Source organism: Hemitrygon akajei, chromosome 16 (genome assembly GCF_048418815.1).
Source record: "Hemitrygon akajei chromosome 16, sHemAka1.3, whole genome shotgun sequence".
Lineage (NCBI taxonomy): Eukaryota > Metazoa > Chordata > Chondrichthyes > Myliobatiformes > Dasyatidae > Hemitrygon > Hemitrygon akajei.
Genome location: NC_133139.1, coordinates 76,808,306 through 76,828,833, shown reverse-complemented (window position 1 = coordinate 76,828,833; position 20,528 = coordinate 76,808,306). Strand labels below are relative to the sequence as shown.

General features: G+C 45.8%; 2 protein-coding genes across 3 annotated transcripts in view; both read left to right on the top strand.

Annotated features, from left to right (window-relative positions):
- The window catches only part of LOC140740414 (protein Niban 1-like), a 70,528-nt gene extending 57,687 nt beyond the window's left edge, over positions 1–12,841 (top strand). The window contains exons 13-14 of one of the 2 annotated variants that reach the window (XM_073069553.1): positions 1,227–1,338; positions 11,953–12,841. In XM_073069553.1, coding sequence (XP_072925654.1) covers positions 1,227–1,338; positions 11,953–12,185 — 345 coding nt within the window. In that variant the 3' untranslated portion in view covers positions 12,186–12,841. The remainder of the gene's footprint in view (positions 1–1,226; positions 1,339–11,952) is intronic. The other variant, XM_073069554.1, reaches the window with a different exon arrangement.
- A 7,326-nt stretch (positions 12,842–20,167) lies between these two features.
- colgalt1b (collagen beta(1-O)galactosyltransferase 1b) overlaps positions 20,168–20,528 on the top strand; it is a 55,840-nt gene continuing 55,479 nt past the window's right edge. Inside the window, exon 1 of the mRNA XM_073069243.1 lies at positions 20,168–20,457. Within this exon, the coding sequence (XP_072925344.1) occupies positions 20,252–20,457 (206 nt within the window). The 5' untranslated portion in view covers positions 20,168–20,251. The remainder of the gene's footprint in view (positions 20,458–20,528) is intronic.

Genomic DNA, 20,528 nt, shown 5'->3' with positions numbered 1-20,528 from the left:
CTAATGAAGTATAGCCGTTGTCTTACCTTCTTTATAACTGCATCAATATAGTGGGACCAGGTTAGATCCTCAGAGATCTTGACACCCAGGAACTTGTAACTGCTCACTCTCTCCACTTCTGACCCCTCTATGAGGATTGGTATGTGTTTCTTCGTCTTACCCTTCTGGGAATCTACAATCAGTTATTTCGTCTTACTGACGTTGAGTGCCAGGTTACTGCTGCGACACCATTCCACTAGTTGGCATATCTCACTCCTGTTCGCCCTCTTGTCACCATCTGAGATTCTACCAACAATGGTAGTATTGTCAGCTAATTTATAGATGGTATTTGAGCTAAGCCTAGCCACACAGTCATGTGTATATAGAGAGTAGAACAGTGGGATAAGCAAACACCCCTGAGGTGCACCAGAGCTGATCGTCAGCAAGGAGGAGATGTTATCACCAATCCGTACAGATGGTGGTCTTCTGGTTAAAAGTCAAGGATCCAATTGCAGAGAGAGGTACAGAAGCCCAGGTTCTGCAACTTGTCAATCAGAATTGTGGGAATGATCGTATTAAACGCTGAGCTATATTCGAAGTCTTTTCAATACAATGTGTATCCTTGGATGTTACACTCCCAACAATAATCTTCTTTCAACCATGATGCAGTGATACCCACATCATCATCCATGCTAATCTGTAACTGTACTACAAGTTCATCGACTTTAATCTGTATACCGTGTGCATTCAAACATAGCATCTTCAGTTCTGTATTCATCACCCTTTTTGATCTTGTCCCCCTTTTACATTGCAATTGGTTCCATTGACTGCAATTTTGCCCTATCATCAGCCCCTCCTTGCTAGCAGTCTCACTACACACTGCCTCTGTTTGAAAACGAACTACCCCATCCTCAGCCCTATTATTCAGGTTCCCATACCCCTGCCAAATTCGTTTAAGCTCTCCCAGACAGCTCTAGCAAACCAGCCTGCAAGGATATTGTAACCTATCCCTTTTGTACGGGTTGTACCTTCTCCAGAAGAGATCGAAATGATAGAGAAATCTGAACCCTTGCCCCCTGCGCCAGTTCCTCAGCCACGCTTTCATCTGCCAAATCCGCCTTTTCTTACCTTCGCTGAAATGTGTCACAGGCAAAAATCCAGAGATTACTACCCTAGAGGTCCTTCTTTACAATTTTCTAGTTTGCTCCCTAAAATCTCTCTTCTGGACCTCCTCGCCTGTCTTTCAGGAACTGCCCGAGTATGAAGCATACGTGTCTGCAGATGAAGAGGGAGTAATACAGCTTGAAGCCACCTACAAGGAGCTTGTCCTTCATATTGTGTCAGAAGAAATTAACAAAGGTAAGTTATTGGGCTCAGAGGTCAAATGAGGAACGTGAATGCCAGATAGGCCATGTGAAGTTTTAATTCTACAATACACATTGAATCAATGGCAGTCATAGAGCTAAACAACAGAAACATACTCTACTACCGAAACTTGTCCATGCCATCTACCCGAGTTAATCCCATTTCCCTCTGAACCTTTCCTATCCATACACCCGTCTAAGTGTCTTTTTAACATTGTAATTGTAGCTACCTCTACCAGTTCCTTTGTCAGCTCATCCCATATACTGTACCTGCACCCTCCAGGAGGACTCTCTCTGTCTCCCTTTTAAATCTGCGCCCTCCAATTTCAGACTCTACTACCTGGGGAAAAAGGATGTGACCGTCCACCTTCTCCAGGACCCTCATGATTTTACAAAGCTCTGCAAAGTCAACCCTCAGCCTTCTACAATTCAGGGAAAAAAATCACCAGCGTATCCAATCTTTCCTTTCCTATAATTGCTACAATTAACCAATAACTATAATTGGTCACTTGGGTGTAATTGGGCAGCAAGGGCTTATTGGGCCAAAAGGGCTTGTTACTGTGCTGTATCTCTAAATAAATAATAAGGCACAAAATAATAAAACAAGGCATGCAGTCCCAGCAACATCCTTGTGAATCTTTTCTGCACCCTTTCCAATTTAATGACATCCCTCCTATATCTGGACAACCAGAAAAGAGCCATAAGGGTGGTTTCATCAATGAGAATGCATAAACATTTTCATAAGAAGCTATAGTATATGTGAGCCCCTGCAATGTTGGTGTGGGAGTATAGAACAGTCACTTAGACAAGCAAAGAGAGCTGGAGAATGGAAAAGCCAAAGCACTTACTTTGGTCTGACAAGAACCCATGAGTTAGGAAAGGTGGAAGATTCATTCTTAATACAATGTGTCTGATAATCTAACACCCTCAGGACTTCCGTGGCATTGGACTGGTCAACTTTCCAGACTGTAGGAAAGCCTGCATACACCAACTTCTTTTTTTCATGTTACACAGAAGCATAGCAAATTTTCCAGTGAAACCAGTGAGTTTGCAAGGTGTGCAGGAAACAGGAACAAGAGTATTTAAAAGAGCAGGGCACATGGGGTTACAGTAAGTCCAGATGTCAAGCCATCAGGGTTTCCCAAAAATACATTGTGGATTTTTGGAATTTTACTACTTTTTGTAACTGCCTGGATTCTTACAGCTGGAAATTAATTTGTACAATGTCAAAAAAGGCGTGTTAACACGAAGTAAAGTAGTTTCAGATGGGGTTTTAGATGCTGTTATCATATCTCACATTTGCACAATTTTTTTATTCTTTAATGCCATTTTTCCAGCATCAAAGTTGGTCAACTGATGTCAACCACTGTAGAGCAATGCCAAAGTGATCCATTCGTGAGATTTTTAATGAGTGCAGTCTAAGAAATGACAACCACTGTTCAAGCAGAGAACTACCACAGCACCTATAGCTCTTGTAGAGTGCGACTTAAAAAAGCTGTCACTACCAAACATGAATTCATAGCCGGACTGGAAACTGACAGTCTATCCTGCACATGCCTTGCACTGAGGCTGACTTATCTTTTATGTTTTATGACTCCAAAACACATAATGTAGTGAAAGAAAAAGACGGGAGCCTGGGAGAACATGTACATTTCATTTTTACTTTAGTGAGGAGCACACATGACAGGATGGTGTAATGACGTTATGCCATTCACATACTTTTACACGTTACCCGTAATGAATTATGTAAATAACAAAGAATGCTTAATCAAATAATATAGTTACAATATTATCAAATATTACTAAAATATTAAATACCCAACACCTTCCTATTGTCTGAAAATGCTTTGCTGCATGGAACACCATTCTACAACAGGAATTTGATATGCCAATGTAGAAGCACGTGAGGTGCATCTACGTCATGGTGGATCTGCAACAGTCTCTCCCTTCACCGTGGGAAGCAGATCTCAGGAGACCAGCAAAGGATGGACCCCATCCATCAAGCTTTATGCAGGGAGCCAAGCTCTCATTTTAACTGCCTGCAGGAGTGCTTCCACAAGACGGTTATTACTGAAATCAGTGATCTCCTGAGATTTCATATACAAACTTGGTTCAGCTCAGTCTCTCCATCACCTTCAGGTTCCTAGGCACAGCACTATTCCAGGCTGAAATCAGATGCCCTCCATAGCTACATTAGGGGGTTTATTGGTGACCCCCTCCTTCGGAGGACGAGACCTCATTCACTATGCTTTCAGCTCCAGGATCTGTTTAAGTTGCTGGGGAGGCAGACTTCCTCAAAGTGTAGGCATTTATGTCACCATTCCTGCCCCCATTCGCAGCTCGAGGGATGAAACTTCCAGTAGGTATTTGTCCATCCCAGGGGTCATAAGACCATAAGATATAGGAGCAGCCCATCGAGTCTGCTCTGCTATTCAGTCATGGGTGGATCCAATTCTTCCAGTCATCCCCACTACCCTGCTTTCACCCAATACCCTTTGATGCCCTGGCTAATCAAGAACCTAAGTACCTCTGCCTTAAATATACCCAATGACTTACCTCCACAGCTGCTTGTGGCAACAAATTCCACAGATTTACCACCCTCTGTCTGAAGTAATTTCTCTGTTCTAACATCTCAGTTCTAAAAGGACGTCCTTCAATCCTGAGGTCATGCCCTCTTGTCCTAGACTCCCCTACCATAGGAAATAACTTTGCCATATCTAATCTGTTCAGGCCTTTTAACATTTGGAATGTTTCTATGAGATCCCCCCCCTCATTCTCCTGAACTCCAGGGAATACAGCCCAAGAGCTGCCAGACATTCCTCATATGGTAACCCTTTCATTCCTAGAATCATTCTCGTGAATTTTCTCTGAACCCTCTCCACTGTCAATATATCCTTTCTAAAATAAGGACCCCAAAACTTCACAAAATACTCCAAGTGTGGTCTCATGAGTGCCTTATAGAGTCTCAACATCACATTCCTGCTCTTGTATTTTATACCTGTAGAAATGAATGCCAACATTGCGGTATCTTGCACAAGCACTCACAAGTCCCTTGGCGTCTCTGCATTTTGAATTCTCTCCCCATTTAAGTAATAGTCTGCCCGGGCCTTTCCACTGGCAACAGTAGTTCTGAAGACTTGGTCATGGCTGCCTCTCATCCTTCAGGGTCCACAGTGCTGTGAAGGTGGTTGTTGGTGACAAGGGCAATCTCCAGCTCAGTTAACTGCTGCCTCCATGCAAAGCGCAAACATAATTTGAGGAAGGGTGTAATGACAACCACATCAGTGCTGGGAACTCAGTGGAGAACACAACAAAGTTGCTGAGCGGTCAGTGTCTGTACCATTCAGGCAAGACTCAGTAATATTCACCCACCAGAGCGTCTTACATCTCACAGCCATGGAATCAAAGTTAGACAGTGAAGAAACAGACCCTTTGGCCCATCAAGTCTGTGTTGACCATAGTGTGCTGATTTGCACTAGTTTAGTGCTAATCCCTTTTCATTCTCTCTGCATCCTCATCAACTCCTCTCAGGTTCTACCACACACCTACACACCGGGAGCAATTTACAGTGGGCAAATAAACCACCAACCCTGTGCCTTTGCAATATGGGAAGAAACTGGTGTGTCCAGAGGAAACCCACAGGGTGGCAAGGAGAACATGCAAACTCCGCTCAGGCAGCACTGGAGATCAATACTGAATGTGGGTCACCGGAGCTGTAAGACAGCAGCTCCATTAGACGCGCCACTGCAGTGCTCTGCTGTGTTCTGCATAATTTAGCCACTGGTTATTGCTTGCAGTGGTGGGACAAGGAGGGGACCTGCACCAGGGTGACTGGTAAGGGATGAATGGATGACTGGCAAGGCTACTCCAGACCCTCTTACACAGGAGCTAGAAAGCCAGACCTCCTGAACAGAACAGCTTCTGGACCACCAGCAAGGCAGTCTGTGATTCTTCTTATCTCTCTCCAGCAACTGTCACATATCCGCACATCACTTCCTCTACCTTCCTCCCTCTTTTTTTCCTTCCCCCCCCCCCCACTTTCCCCTTTCGGTTTTCCTCCATCATTCACATTCATCTGCCACTGTGTCCCCTCCCCTACCTACCTATCATCGTACACCCTTCCACAGTCCAGCAATCATCCCAGACTCCTGTCTCACCACTTCTCTTCTCCTCATTATACTGGCCATCTTGCCTCCCCAGTCTCATCCCTGATGCAGGGCTTTGACCCAAAATGTTGACAGAACCTTTCCTCCCACAGATGCTGCTCCAGCATCTATAATTCCTCCAGCAGACTCTGTGTTGCTCCAGATTCCAGCTTCTGAAGTTTATGTCTCCACTCGCACACAGTTGCAAAGTTCAAAGTAAATTTATTATCGAAGTACATATGTCATTTTCTGAGATTCGTTTTCTTGTGGGGATACTCAATAAATCCATTAACCATAATAGAATCAGTGAAAGACCACACCAACAGGCAGACAACTGGCGTGCAAGTCAACAAACTGCAAAGAAAAAAGAAAAAAATAATAACAATAATAAATAAATAAGTGAAAAATATTGAGAAAGTTCGATGAAGAGTCCTTGAAAGTGAGTCCATAGGTTGTGGGAAAAGTTTGTTGATGGAGCAAGTGAAGTTATCCCCTTTGGTTTAAGAGCCTAATGGTTGAGGAGTAATAACCGTTCCTGAACCTGGTGGTGTGAGTCCCAAGGCTCTTGTAACTTCTTCCTGATGGCAGCAATGAGAACAAAGCAAAAAATAAAAACACAAAATGCTGGCAGAACTCAGCAAGCCAGACAGCTTCTATGGGAGGAGGTAGTGACGATGTTTTGGGCCGAAACCCTTCATCAGGAGTCAAAGCAAAACCTGGGTGGTGGGGGGGTACCTGATGATGGATGCTGCTCTCTTGTAACAACGCAGTGTAGATGTGCTTAGTGGTGGGGAGGGATGTGTGATGGACTGGGCTGTATCCAGAATATTTCGCAAGATTTTCCATACCAGGCGGAGATACAGCCAGTTCATATAATTTCCACCACACAAAGTTTTAGATGTCATGCTGAATCTTTGCAAAACCCTAAGGAAGTAGAGGTGCTGTTGTGCTTTCTTAGTAATTCACTTGCATTCTGGGCTCAGGACATGTCCTCTGAAATGATAACACCAAGAAATTAAAAGTTACTGACCTTCTCCACCTCTGATCTCCTGCTGAGGACTGGCTCATGAATCTCTGGTTTCCTCCTTCTGAAGTCAATCATCTGCTCCTTTGCCTTGCTGATATTACTACTACAATGCTCAGCACATTGCTTTACAGTGCCAGTGATCTGGGTTCAATGCCCGCCACTGCCTGTAAAGAGTTTTGTATGTTCTCCCCGTGTCCACATGAGTTTCCTCTGGGTGCTCCGGCTTCCTCCCACAGTCTAAAGATGTACTAGTTGGTATGTTAACCGATCATTGTAAACTGTCCTGTGATCAGGCTAGGGTTAAAATTGGGGAATTGCTGGGCAGGGCAGATCGAAGGCTGGAAGGGCTATTCCACACTGTATCTCAATAAATGAATGCCACTACAGTATTTTCGGAATTGTCTTCAGCCAATGTTGACACTATGGTGTACTGTAAACACGCCCCCTCCACACACACACACAGACTCACTGCTGCTACACTACACTACAAAAAACTTCAAGAAAGTTGAACTTGAAATGGATACAGTGCTTCCCTCCAATAAACATTAGATAGATAGATACTTTATTCATCCCCATGGGGAAATTCAACTTTTTTCCAATGTCCCATACACTTGTTGTAGCAAAACTAATTACATACAATACTTAACTCAGTAAAAAATATGATATGCATCTAAATCACTATCTCAAAAAGCATTAATAATAGCTTTTAAAAAGTTCTTAAGTCCTGGCGGTAGAATTGTAAAGCCTAATGGCCTTGGGGAGTATTGACCTCTTCATCCTGTCTGAGGAGCATTGCATCGATAGTAACCTGTCACTGAAACTGCTTCTCTGTCTCTGGATGGTGCTATGTAGAGGATGTTCAGAGTTATCCATAATTGACCGTAGCCTACTCAGCGCCCTTCGCTCAGCTACCGATGTTAAACTCTCCAGTACTTTGCCCACGACAGAGCCCGCCTTCCTTACCAGCTTATTAAGACGTGAGGCGTCCCTCTTCTTAATGCTTCCTCCCCAACACACCACCACAAAGAAGAGGGCGCTCTCCACAACTGACCTATAGAAGCTATCAACTCTGTTCCTGGCCTTCAAAAGGCATTGCAACAAGGTCTTCCCCCGAACCAAAAAGTGAATGAGGCCGTTGTGTGAACATTGTCAATCCTACATCCACTGCCTTCATGTTTCAACATCACCACCTGTTGCACTGGAGCTCTTCCTGACCGGTATCTTTTCCCCCTTATACAACATACAGGAGTTCAAATAATCTGTCTGCAGCCAGCTACATTTATAGATATGTAAGGTCAGAACGTGGCAAAACACTACAGCTACTCAGGGAACTTATGTGGGTGTTTAATGACCCACTAATACAACAGAAAACTTGGGCACAGCTCTGGAACATCATCATTACACTCCATAAAGACATACACTGGGCAGGGTCAAGAAACACTAAAATTGCAGCTATTTCTTGAAAGATGGGAACTAGATTGTTAGTTCGAATGTAAAGATAAATGTAATCTGTAGAGTGACTGTGCTGAAGGATAGGCAGTGGATAGGGCATAAATGCAGTCAGTCGGATGGGTAAATGTCCACTTTAATGCAAGAGGTATAAGGAACAAGGGAGATGAACTTGAAGCATGGACCAGTATATGGAGCTACGATGTTGTGGACGTTACAGAGGCTTGTCTGTCACAAGGACGGGAATGGCTGCTGGATGTTCCGGGGTTTAGAACCATAGAACATTACAGCACAGAAACAGGCCTTTTGGCCCTTCTTGGCTGTGCCGAACCACTTTTCTGCCTAATCCCACTGACCTGCATCTGGACTATATCCCTCCATACACCTCTCATCCATGTACCTGTCCAAGTTTTTCTTTAATGTTAAAAGTGAGCCCACATTTACCACTTCATCTGGCAGTTCATTCCACACTCCCACCACTCTGTGTGAAGAAGCCCCCCCCCAATGTCCCCTTTAAACTTTTCCCCCTTTACCCTTAACCCATGTCCTCTGGTTTTTTTCTCTCCTAACCTCAGTGGGAAAAGCCTGCTTGCGTTCACTCTATCTATACCCATCATAATTTTATATACCTCTGTCAAATCTCCCCTCAAAATGGTTTGAAAGGGACAGGAAGGTAGATAAAAAGGTGGGGCGTAGCATTGTTAATCAGGGATAGTATCACCCCTGTAAAGGAGGATGTCATGGAGGAATTGTCTATCGAGCCAGTGTGGGTGGAAGTCAGAAGGAAGGAGGGAGTCATCACTCTATTGGGAGTTTTCTATAGGCCCCCTCAATACAGGCACACTGAGGAGCAGATCCAAGAGTAGATATTGGAAGGATGCAAAAATAACAAGGCTGTTGTCACAGGTAACTTCCCTAATACAGGCAGAGTTCCCCTTAGTGCAAGAGGTTTAGATGTGGCAGGATGTGCTAGGTGTACCCTGAAAGGATTCCTGACACAGTATGTGAACAGGCTGGCTAGAGAGACCATATTGGATCTTGTACTAGGCAATAAATTTGGTCAGATGACAGATCTCTCAGTGGGTGTGCATTTTTGAGACAGTGACCACAACTCCCTGACCACCTTGGTCAGGGATGGGAGTACAAGGTATAGGAAAGTATTTAATTTTATTATGATGTTATTAGCCAGGTACTTGGGAGCCTACATTTGAAACAGATATTCTCAGGGAAATGTACAACAGAAATTTGGAGGTTGTTTAGGGAGCATTTGTATGTGGTTCTGGGTAGATTTGTCCCATTGAGGCAGAGAAAAGATGGGAGACTGAAGGAACCGTGAATGACAAGACAGATGGAACATTTCGTCAAGTGGAAGAAAGCATACTTGAGGATTAGGAAGAAAAGATCCGACATGGTTCCTAAGAGTTATAAGGTAGCCAGGAAAGAGCTTAAGAAAGAATTTAGGAGAGCTAGAAGGGGGCATGTGAAGGACTTGGCATGTAGGATTAAGGAAAATGCCAAGGCAATCTACACATATGTAAAGAGTGGAGGATGACTAGAGTAATGATAGGACCAATCAAGAATAAAAGAGGAAAATTGTGCCTGTAGAAGTAGAGGAGGTTCTTAATGAATACTTTGCCTCAATATTCACTGGTGGGAAGGAACTTGACAAATGTGAGGTCAGTGTAGAGCAGGCTATATGAAAGAATACGTTGAAGTCACGACGGAGAATGTGTTGGAACTTCTGAAAAACATTAGATTAAGTCCCTGGGACAGAATGGGATACCCCAGGTTAATACGGGAATTGAGGAAGGAGTTGCCGCACTGGTGGGGATGATCTTTGTATCCTCACCGACCACTGGAGTGGTACCAGAAGACTGAAAGGTGGCAAATGTTATTCTTCTGTTCAAGAAAGGTAATAGGGGAAACGTTGGGAATTATAGAGCAGTGAGGCCTACATCAATGGCGGACAAAATAGAAAAGAAAATTCTTAGAGACAGGATTTAGGAGTATTTGGAGATGCATGGCCTGGTTAGGGATAGTCAGCCTAGCTTTGTGAGGGCAGGTTGAAACTTTGGGTCTGATTGACCTTTTCAAAGAAATGAGAAAACATATTGATGAAGGTAGAGCAGCGATGTGGTACAAATGGATTTTAGTGAGGCGTTTGACAAGATTTTCCTCGGTAAGCTCATTCAGAAAGTCAGGAGGCATGGGATCTAGGGAAACTTGGCTGCAGGGATTTGGAATTGGCTTACCACAAAAGGCAGAGGATAGAACATAGAAAACCTACAGCACAATACAGGCCCTTCAGCCCACAAAGTTGTGCCGAACATGTCCCTACCTTAGAAATTACTAGGGTTACCTATAGCCCTCTATTTTTCTAAACTCCATGTACCTATCCAAAAGTCTCTTAAAAGACCCTATTGGATTCGCCTCCACCACTGTTGCTGGCAGCCCATTCCACGCACTCACCACTCTCTCCGTAAAAAATTTACCCCCGACATCTCTGTACCTACTCCCAAGCACCTTAAACCTGTGCCCTCTCATGGCAGCCATTTCAGCCCTGGGAAAAAGCCTCTAACTATCCACACGATCAATGCCTCCCATCATCTTATACACTTCTATCAGCTCACCTCCATCACTCCAAGGAGAAAAGGCCAAATTCACTCAACCTATTCTCATAAGGCATGTTCCCCAATCCAGGCAACATCCTTGTAAATCTCCTCTGCACCCTTTCTATGGTTTCCACATCCTTCCTGTAGTGAGGCGACCAGAACTGAGCACAGTACTCCAAGTGGGGTCTGGCCAGGGTCCTATATAGCTGCAACATTACCTCTCGGCTCCTCAATTTAATTCCACTATTGATGAAGGCCACTACACTGTCTGCCTTCTTAACCACAGAGTCAACCTGTGCAACTGTGCAGGATGGTTGTAGATGGATCATATTCTTGCCTGTAGTTCTATGACTAGTGCTGTACCACAGGGATCTGTAATAGGACTCCTGTTCTTTGGGGTTTTTCTAAATGACTCACATGAGGAAGTGAAAGAGTGGGTTGGTAAGTTTTCAGATGGCACAAAGGCTGGTGGTGTTGTGAATACTGCAGAAGGTTGTCATTGGTTACAATGGGACATTGACAGGGCTGACAAGTGGCTAAACTGGGCTGACGAGTGGCAGATGGAGTTCAGTTTGGAAAAAGGGTGAAGAATTACACTTTGGAAGTCGAACTTGGAAAGTTCAAAGTTGAATGTAAATTTATTTTAAAAGTACGTTATGTATATGTCACAGTGTACAACCCTCAGATTCATTTTCTTGTGGGCATTCATAGTAAATACAAGAAAAACAATAGAATCAATGAGAGACTGCACCCAGCAGGATAGACAAACAACTAATGTGCAAAAGACAACAAACTGTGCAAATACAAAAAGAAAGAAAAATTTAAAAAATAATAATAATAATAAATGAGCAACAAATAAGGCTACTTGCAGGTAGGTTAGTGGAGAGTGATGGAAAGCAGGGTCAGGGGGATTTGCTACTATTACAAAATAAATAATGCAAAAGATAGACCTTGGGAGGCTGGGATATTCTTTGCAATTCAGGTTAGCATTGTGATCTGAGGAATGTTGCACCCAGTTGTTCTTTGCTTACGTACACACTTGCACACATGCAGATATGTCTTTAAGAAATGACCACTGAGGGTGTGTCTGAGTGACTAAATATTACCAGCTGTGGGAAACTGAAGCAGAGCTCCAATTACACCCACTGTTTCCAAAACTGTGCGGAGTTACACGAAGAAGTCCCACCATACCATTTTTTTTACCCAGCACTGTGCAATATCTTTAGATTTTTCGACAACACATGGGAATCACATGATTGCCAAATGAACAGTGCACACAAATTTCTAGCTGTCAATAGTTTATCAATTAGAATTCTGAAAAGACCATTTAAAACCATCCAGTTTTTCCTTGTTCACTCTTTATGTTTCTTCCTTAGCCACAAAGGAGACCTCCACACAACCAAAGTTCAGTCTATACAATGAAAGTATGGCTTACCTGTGGGACAATGAGCCCCAGCTCTCCACTGCTGAGCACCCCAAATCCATCCATTCAACCAGCCCTACAGAATTATCAGGGCAGTCACCAGCACTTGGGACAATCAGCGAACACATGGATCACACTGAGAGTACGCCAGCCTCAGGAAATAGCATGGAGGTAGACGGAATATAATGCAAAGCCCAACTGAGGACTTCAGGAGATGATCGAAAAGATGTGGGACATGTGCAGATTAGAAGTGAAGTTCAAAAGGGACAGCTCAGTCCAACAAGCCGAAGTCATTTGGAGACACGAATAAGATCTTGGACACACTCCCAGAGGTGATTGATATGGACCCCAGTCATCGTTCAGATAACTATTACCCTGGGACATCCAACAGATGGCAGTATTCAATGATGACTATGTTAGGTGGTGGCAACTGAATGCAAAATTAACTATTTTATTAGAAATATATCTTGAAAAGTTAAAATATGGTTCTGTAACAAATTTTTAATGTATGATCTTGTATAGCTAAAGCTGAAAGTATTCTGTTCTTATTCTTTAAGTTTATAGTGGAGTTGGAATAACTTGTTTATTTATTCATTGGCGACCATTACTGCTCTACACAGCACAGCTGGCTGAATGCACATACAGGCCTGATTGCGACAAATCGCATCGACCGTCATTTAGCCTTTAATGGGGTTGGGGGGGGGGGGGGGAGTTGGAGTTGTCGTACCTTAGTGCTTTGTCTTCCTGGAATGGATATCAGAATTATTGCAAATTGCACATTAATCTATGCAAATCTTTTACTAAAGAGCATAAAAGGAATTTATAAAGAAAACTGTGGTTTTCTGATTCCTGAGAGGCTACATAACAAAAAATCTAATTTTGTGCATTGATATTGATGCACCATCAGTAACTCACTCTGAGACGTAAATGCGAGGTATCGGCTTTTATTGACTGGAAGAAGGAACAAGCAGTGAGTGACCACCATACTACATCCTGGAGACTGAGAGGCCGGGCTCAGACCTCCATCACCTTTATACAGGGGTCTGTGCCACCATACTACATCCTGGAGACTGAGAGGCCGGGCTCAGACCTCCATCACCTTTATACAGGGGTCTGTGGGAGGAGCCACAGGAGCAGTCATCAGGGGGTGTGTCCAGACAGGTATATGTAGTTCATCACAGATATCTTGCAGATGCTTTTTATTTAACCCCAAAGCCCTTTAGCTGAAGAAATAGTATGAATTCCGTGCTGGTACAATCCTCTTTGATTTTTTAAAAATCTGAGCTTAAAATTGCAGTTTTCTCCCAGAATCTAGTTGAATTATAAAATATAAAGTTATACAATGCACAGATTGTACCAAGCACCAGTATTTTTGCTTACAACCTTTACATTACATCAAAATGCCATCAGTTTTTTGCTGACAAAAAAAAGGTAGGGGCTGAGCACTTCTGTGTCCAGTGGCAGGAGGGACCTTTTCCCTACAATGCCTTTATGGGGGCTGGCTCGTGCTCCAGCATAGCCCTCAGAAGGGCACTCCTGCACGCTGGAATGTGTCAGTTTGCACAGGAAGACCTGCAGGTTTTCAGAGGATCAAAGTTAATTTTTTGCTGGTCTAGTTTATTGTCATACGGGGAGGTACAGGTACGAAGGGAAACTTACAGCAGCTACACAGGCATATAGATTCAGCCAACACACAAAACATAAATGATTCAAAACAATGGAGAGTAAATAAAGTTGCATAACAAGACATTAGTGTAAAACACACACAGAGTCAGAGTCAAGTGCTTGATAGTGCACTGGCCAAGACCTGATTGTAGGCCCGGATGACAGATCTCGGATCAAAATTCCTCTCCGTAAATGCTGCCTGACCTGCTCAGTTCCTCCAGCATTTTCTGCGTGTTACTCATGATAGTACCAGAGGTGGTTCGTGGTGTTCCTTTGCTGAGGTAGGATCAGATTTGAGCAGGTTAGTTTAAAAAAAACCTGAAGGGTAAAAAAAGTAGCTGTTCCTGAACTGATTCTGCGAGACTTCAGGACCCTGTATTTCCTACCTGATGATCGTCACTATTTATCCCAATGTGTAGATTCCAATTAGAAGGCTCTCCTCACCACCAGCCATGTGAGATTTTGGTATTTGAGACTTCTGATGATGAGGTGCTCAGGAAACCATCTGACAGAATGCACCACCTCCTCCTCTGTCTTTGAGGGTGTTACACGCAGCCCACTATTTAACAGACGTAGCCAAGGTGCTCTTCAGCACAGATTTCCACAGGGGACAGGTGGTAATGGCAAGGTCCAATTGAAAGGAATGTGACATGACATAAGGCCAAAGCCATCCTCTGTAACATCAGGGCAATAGCACCTCAGCACATAATGGCCCTTGGTGTTTACATTCCCGGAGGCCATGCTCAGCTTGAAACAGTCATATACAAAGACGGTCATGAGGGAAGATAGATAGATAGATAGATAGATACTTTATTCATCCCCATGGGGAAATTCAACATTTTTTCCAATGTCCCATACACTTGTTTTAGCAAAACTAATTACATAAATTACTCAGTAAAAATATGATATGCATCTAAATCACTCTCTCAAAAAGCATTAATAATAGCTTTTAAAAAGTTCTTAAGTAGTTTACTTAGATACATTAAATACAATCAACCCCGGCACTTTAACATATCTTACTCCTGGCGGTTGAAGTGTAAAGCCTAATGGCATTGGGGAGTATTGACCTCTTCATCCTGTCTGAGGAGCATTGCATCGATAGCAACCTGTCGCTGAAATGGACCACGCTGGATATATCTTTTGAGATCCGTGCATCTTTGCATCTCTGTGGGCATGATCCATTTTGAGTTTTTTGATGAAATGGAAGGTTGTTGTGTTACCACAGTGCAAGTATAGGGTACGGGCCATATCTGTGCCATGTACAACAATACCAACACCTCACACCTGATGACTAGGTTCATCCCCACATTGAAGAACAAATGCCACTCTCATATTCTTAATTTTGATTGCACTTCAGTATGAGCTTTGCCTGTGTTTTCTTCTTGCCTGAACCAGATTCCCTGCACCTTCAGGCAGCATCTTTCCGGATGAATTTCCCAAAAGGCTCAATATAGAGGAAAGAGGAAAACCTTGCCTAGTTCCAGATTTGTTTGGGAAACTTTCCACTGCTGAACCATTACATAAGACAGTGTTACTGACATCTGTGTATAGCAATCAAATCTTGCTACAGATTCCCTCCCCAGACACATTTTACAGTGTACGCCATCATGTACTTGTGCAATTTTCTATCAAAATCTCTTCCTCCAAACTGACTAGCCAAGAATTCACCTCCATTTTCTGCACATGGGTGATCATATCCATGGCTGTCGGAGATCTTGCTTTGAGGTACAGCGCAGGTAAACACGAATCCACTGGTGATACCTAGCACAAAATCTTTCAATCCATATTTAATGGTGGAATGACTTCTTCTTTCTGTTTTTGCTTGTAGATGAGGGCGATGATTCCTTAGCTTGTGAATTCTGGCATGTTGCCAGCTGGAAGCCTAGCACTCGACACTCTCGAGATGTTTGATGTTTGATCCATCCTGTCCCACCCAGTCTAATAAGTTCATTCAGAATTAGTGACTGGTTCAGACCCTCGCTCTAGGTGTCATCTAAAACTTTTGAAATAGAAGACTGGAAGTTAGACCATAAGACAAGAGCAGAATTAGGCCACTGAGGATTTTGGATGCGCTGTGTCCTTCCAATCAAATGGGTTGGCAGAGGAGATTAATGTATCTGGCTGTGAAGATATTACTGGAGTTTACTGAGTCCCCTCTTCCTTAAGACTATTGATCCCAGAGGTCCCTCTGTAAGCATTTTAGGAAAGAATTTAGAGCACATCTCATCTGATTCCATGGAGCAGACTCTGGATCTGAAGATGATCTTGGAAGACTCCGTGGCAAAGAGCAAGGCTTGTTCATTCTTTACCTCCTTGAGAACTAACCCCATCGATTGTACCAGGAATAAATCTTGCTTTCTCAGAATAGTGCTGAAGACTTTTCAAAGTATTTCTTCTTTTACTGCTTGCATTAGGTTCTGCAAGATTTCAAACTTGCTGTGGGTTCCTAGGGCCGTCAGATTCCAGTTTGATTTTTTTGGAGGGCATTTTTAATATTGACTTAACTACTACAACATCATCAGCTTCCAGCATATCAATCCCATTGGACCAATTCTCCCTCATCTTCTTATCCTGCAACTCCGTATTTCATTCTTTCATATACCCATCATCTTCTCTTTGATTCTTTTCATCACTCACCAGACACTATAAGCAACTTAGAGCAGTCTTGGGATGTGGGAGGAAAGCTGAGCAGCTGGAGGCAACTTACGTGGTCACAGGGAGAGTGTGCAAACTCCACACAGCCAACAGCATTGTCAGGACTGAACCAGGGTTACTGCAGCTGTGAGGGAACGGTGCTAACTCAACACCGTGCTGCAGTCTTCTTCCACCACACCACCTAATTTCTTTGTTCCTCTGCTACCTCCTCTTCCATTGCTTGGGGAAGAGGCTGGGGGCTCTAAAATGGAGCATGGCCACTTGATGCATCCAGACCTCGCCTTCCTTTCTCTGGACATTCCTGGTTAAAGCCTGGAGGGAGAGGGGAAGGGTTTTCCTTTCTGAAGATGTTGCCAGCTCCCTTTTATTTTGTTCGTGTGTGATCTGGGCTGGCTCCTCTAGCAGTGGTCTGCTTACCATGTAGACTGATGCCATTACTTTGCCTACTATAATTTACCTGGTGCCCCTCCTGCTTGTCAGAGCCCATTGAATCTTTACCCAGTTACCTGCTAACCTTTTCCCAAACAACATCCCATCCAAACATCTTCATAACCACCCATACACAATCTCTCCAATCTCCTCTAGATCCCAAAGATCTTCACCTACTCTATCCCACAATGATTCCTCATCCTGTTCTATTGCCTGAAGACTTCTATCCTGTCCATTCCTTGAAGACCCTTTCCCTCTGCCCCTACTCCCCCTCCACACACTTCTGCCATTCCTGTTCCCTCCCTCCACACTCTCTCCCCACCATCTCTCCGCTCCCTCCCCAGCTCCCTCTCCACACATTCGTCCTCTCATCCACAGCTCCCTCCCTCTCCATACCCCAAACAGACTTACCTACTCCCTCCACCTCTCTCCCTACTTTCCCTCACGCTCCCCACTCTTCCTCCATTGATATTCCCTCCCCCACCACTCCTCCTTTCCTCACCCTCCATACTATCCCACTTCCTTTTCCTCAGCATCTTCCTTCCCAATACTCCTCTTACCTTTCTCCCCACTCCCCATCCTTCACTTAGATAGATAGATAGATAGATAGATAGATAGATAGATAGATACTTTATTCATCCCCATGGGGAAATTCAACTTTTTTTCCAATGTCCCATACACTTGTTGTAGCAAAACTAATTACATACAATACTTAACTCAGTAAAAAAAATATGATATGCATCTAAATCACTATCTCAAAAAGCATTAATAATAGCTTTTAAAAAGTTCTTAAGTCCTGGCGGTAGAATTGTAAAGCCTAATGGCATTGGGGAGTATTGACTTCTTCATCCTGTCTGAGGAGCATTGCATCGATAGTAACCTGTCGCTGAAACTGCTTCTCTGACTCTGGATGGTGCTATGTAGAGGATGTTCAGAGTTATCCATAATTGACCATAGCCTACTCAGCGCCCTTCGCTCACCTTCCACCATTCCCCTCCCTACCCTTACATCTCCCCTACCCTCCTGCATTCCCTGCCCATGCACACTCCCCTCCCTTTCCCCTCTCCATACCCTACCTAAAGTCATCCACATCCCCATTATATTCTCTGCAACTCCCCCTCCCACATTCCTCTCCACATTCTCCTGCCCACTCCCACTTTCCCCATTCCCTAATATGATCCCCTCTCCAATTTCCCACCCCATGCTGACAATTCCCCCTCTCCCTCCACTCCCATCTACCCCTCTGCACCCACATGCCACCCCACCCTCACCACCCTACTTCTCTCTCCTTTCCTCCCCTTCATCTCTCCCCTCCCCACCCATTCTCCCTTCCCTCTTACCCCCACTCCCCTGCCTTTTCCCTTTACCCCATCTTCAGCTTCCCTCCCCACCTCTGCCCCCACATTCCTCTATTGCCCCTCTCCCCTTCCACTATTGCCAGAGTCTCCACTCCCACTCCCCTCCGTTCCTCCCATCTCCCCCACCACCCTCACTCCTCCCCTCCTTCCCACTAACCTACCTGGCACATCTGCCCCTCCCTTATCCCTCCACTCTTTACACCCACTTCCCTCTCCCACAATTCCCCTTGCCACCTTCCCCTTTCCCCCAATTCTACCTCCCTCTCCCCTCCCCACTTCCTTATACCTGCCCCTTATAACCCCCTCCACTGCACTTGTCTTCTTCCCATTCACTTCCACTCCCCCTCCCATCTTACCCTTCACATACCTCCAACTCTCCTTCCTCTGCCCCTTCACCACCTCTCCCACCCCATCACTCACTTCTCCCATACCTACTCCTCCTCCACTCCCTACCTTCCCTCCCATCAACCTTCTCTTCTCCCTTCCCACTCTCCTTCCAACTCCCCTACCCCTCCACTCCACTCTCCTCTCATTCACTTCCTTGCCATTTACCCCTCCCTATCCCCTTTCCCTGCCCTTTTGTGCTACTCTCCCCCTTTCTCCCTCCCTACTCACCTCCACCTCTCCTTTTCCCACACAACTCCTCTGACCTACATTCCCTTGCCAACATCCCACGTGCTCCCTCCTTCTCCCCTTCTACCCTCACCCTTCCTGCTTTTCCTCTTCTCCCTCATTCCCCTTTTCCTTACAACCCCCCTCCCCTCCCTTCATCCTTCTCCTTCCCCCATTTCCCACATCCCTCCCCTCCTCACTCCCGTCATCCCCCTCTCCTCGTGCCCTCTTACCTCTCTCCCCTCGTCCCTTTTCCCACACTCCCCCATTCCTTCCCTTTCCCCACTCCCCTCGTCCCTCCCCTTCCCCACTCCTTATTCCATCAACTCTCTCATCTCCCTCCCCAATCACCTCCGCCTACTCCCCACTTCTCTCCTCTATCGTCAGCCCTCAGCTCTTCCCCCCACTCTAGTACCTTCCCTAATCCACAATCCCTTTCCTCTCCATCCATTATACCCCCCCCACTGTTTCTCTCTCCCCATTCCCCTCCCCACTGCTTCTTCAAGCCACCTCTATCCTTTCTCTGCCCCCTTCCCTACCCCTCACCCACTCCCTTCACCCTTCCCTCCCCTCCATACTCCCCCTCGTCACTCCCCTTCCCTACCCCTCCTCTCTCACTCCCACTTCCCTCCCCATAACTGCCGCTCTTCTCCATTTCTCCCTTCTCGCCAGCTCCTCTGCCACTTGCCTCACCCCTTCCTCTCGGCTCTACCTTCCTGACGCCCTTCTCCCATCCCCTCTCCACTCTCTCACCCCCTACCTCTTTCCCCAGCCCCTGTCCCCTCTCACCACCCCTCCCCTTCTTCCCCACCTCTCCCTCCCAACCTTCTCCCCTCCCCCACACTCCTCCCTCTTCCCCTCACCCATTTCTCTCTTCTCCTCCCCAAACCTGCCTATCCTCTTCACCTCCCACTACTCCTCCCCACTCCAATCCCCTCTCCTCTATCCCCAACTAGATCCTCTTCCCTACCCCTTCCCTATCACAGCTCTCACAAAACATTCTCCTTTCACCCCCACTACTCCTCTCCCCCACTTTCACTCCACCCCTCCTCCCTCCCCTTTGCCACTACTCCTCAATCATCCACCCTTATTCACTTCTCTCCCTCCACTCCACACTCCCCTTCCCCCTCTCTCTCCTCCCCAACACCTCAACTACCTCTTCCACTCATCCTCCCTCTAACCCCCTCCCCTCTCCCCTACCCCACCCCATCTCCTCTCCTCAACCACTTCCCTTCTCACGTAACCTTCCCCTCCCCTCTTGCCTAACCTTCCTCCCCCTCTCCCCTAACCTTTCCCTCCCCACCCCGCTTCGCCCTCACCCAATCTCTCCCTTCCCTTCACTCACCCTCCCCTCCAACAACACCTCTCCCCTTACCCCAACTCCCCCTCTCACCCCCCCAGTCCCTCCCCCAACGCCCCCCCCCCCCGCTGCCCCGGTCGGCTCCGCCCTGAGGTTGGGCCTGGGGCCGGGGCGGTCCGCCCTGCTGTCAGGCAGTACAGCGCCGCGTTCCGAGGTTTCGGCCCCGCTGCACCATGTCCTGCCGCTCGCTGTTGTTCGCCACGCTCTTCCCCGCTCTGACCCTGGCCTACTTCCCGGAGGAGCGCTGGTCCGAGGAGTCGCCGCTCCTGCCCCCGCGGGTCCTCATCGCCATCATCGCCCGCAACAGCGCGCACGGACTGCCCGCCTTCCTGGGCCGCGTCGAGGGGCTCCGGTACCCCAAGGACAGGCTCAGTCTGTGGTAGGTCGGGAGGGGATGAGCGAAGTTGGGGTCGGAGGGCAAGGGTTTGAGGAGGAGGTAGTGGATAGAGG